The 1,530-nt window shown below is 38.8% G+C and overlaps 1 protein-coding gene across 1 annotated transcript in view; it reads left to right on the top strand.

Annotated features, from left to right (window-relative positions):
- MEIG1 (meiosis/spermiogenesis associated 1) overlaps nucleotides 1–1,530 on the top strand; it is a gene marked incomplete at its 3' end in the record, with an annotated part of 15,490 nt that overhangs the window by 2,837 nt on the left and 11,123 nt on the right. The window contains exon 2 of the mRNA XM_011359646.2: nucleotides 137–243. Within this exon, the coding sequence (XP_011357948.2) occupies nucleotides 137–243 (107 nt within the window). The remainder of the gene's footprint in view (nucleotides 1–136; nucleotides 244–1,530) is intronic.

Below are 1,530 nucleotides of genomic sequence, written 5' to 3'. Positions count from 1 at the left end.
GTATTTTCCCAGCCACCCCTTGCCCCCTTCGGCTTTAGGGGCTGCGATTCTGGGGGCTTCTTTCAGAGATCGTTCCTTGGACCAGTCATTGGGCCCCCAGTTTTTAGAATACCTTCTCTGCCTCAGCCTTCTCTAGGCAGGATTTACTTTACAGACACAACTGGTGGTTTCTGGCAGAAAAAAAAAAAAAAAAGTTTAAGGGACCAGAGAAGGGATGTTTAGTTGTGCAGGCCGGAATGGAGGGTTTTTTGTCCTGCACAAATGCAGGTTAACACACCCGTACCGTGGACCACGAAGGCCTATTTGGGGAACCAATATTGTTTTTTTCAACTGAACATGCAAAAACTTTGGAAAGGAACTGAGGCCCAGGGATGTTAACTGACTTGACCAAGGTTACAGGCTAGTTAACGGGCGCCTCTGCCATATCCTGCTGTGTCTAGGAACAGAAAAAATAAAATGGGGAAAGAAATAGAAGATTAGAGATACTAATGCTCTTAGAGTTTTAATGCCACTAAAAGTAAAAGCACTTTTTAGAGCAGAAGAGATGAAAAGGGGTTTTGCAAAGAAGGGAGTTTAAGAGGGCTGGCTAGATCAAAAGGTTCTACTGTTAGATCAGATTAGAACCTTAGATTGTCCAGGATTTGATATTGGTGGTTTTATTTTATTTTTTTTAATACCCATATAAGCCCTAACAAAATTTGATTTTTACAAACTAGAAAGTCAGACATTGCCATTTCCTGTTTCTGCAGATACGGCTTAGTAGTATAGAGATAGAACGTATTTTATATCAATTATTTTTTTTTGCCATCGCTGTCAGTAAAACCAGTAAATTTCAAAGTGCTGAATGTTACTAGCAGAATTAGTATTAAGTTGACCTTTCCTAATTTTAGTTACATTCTGGGTTTTTAATAAGTAGTAAGTTATAAAAGAAACAAAAAAAAGAGGAATTTGCACCACCACTATATAGTTATAGTAGCCACTAAGGTTGCTATTATAGTGAAATGCATTCATGTTCCCTTTAGCTTTTTGTGAAGAAGTTTTGAAATGCCTGATGTATCTAAAAGAGGTATATTTCTACTGAGGAAAAAAATGGCAATTTCCCCAGTAGTTCAACTGAATGTAGCATACTTTCTGCTTTTAGTAAATATAGTATTTCCCCCCACATCTAATCGGTTGCCAGATCCTGCCAACTCTTCGTTATATATCTTGTATTTCTTTTTTTCCATTTCCAGTTCTCCCCTCTTCCCCCATTTACTCTTGCCTGGACATGCCAATGATTTTATAATTGAACTCTTCATGTATACTCTCTGAGTTTGAGCTTTTGAAAAACGATGATGAAATTACGTACCCATGCCAACTGCTTGCTTCTGAGGCATAAAAGATTTAGGGAGTACCAGTTGGATAAGGACAATGGATTATCAGTGTAGTTTAGGAAGGTGTGCTCTCTTAGTTGTCCCTTAGTATAGTTCCTTAAGATCCCTTTGCCCCAGTTAGATGCCCCGCAAGTAGACTCGTGTGTTTGACATCATG

The sequence above is a fragment of the Pteropus vampyrus genome, unplaced genomic scaffold (genome assembly GCF_000151845.1).
Source record: "Pteropus vampyrus isolate Shadow unplaced genomic scaffold, Pvam_2.0 Scaffold49, whole genome shotgun sequence".
Classification (NCBI taxonomy): Eukaryota; Metazoa; Chordata; class Mammalia; order Chiroptera; family Pteropodidae; genus Pteropus; species Pteropus vampyrus.
Note: the sequence above shows the minus strand (reverse complement) of the source record. Positions and strands in the feature narration are given on the sequence as shown.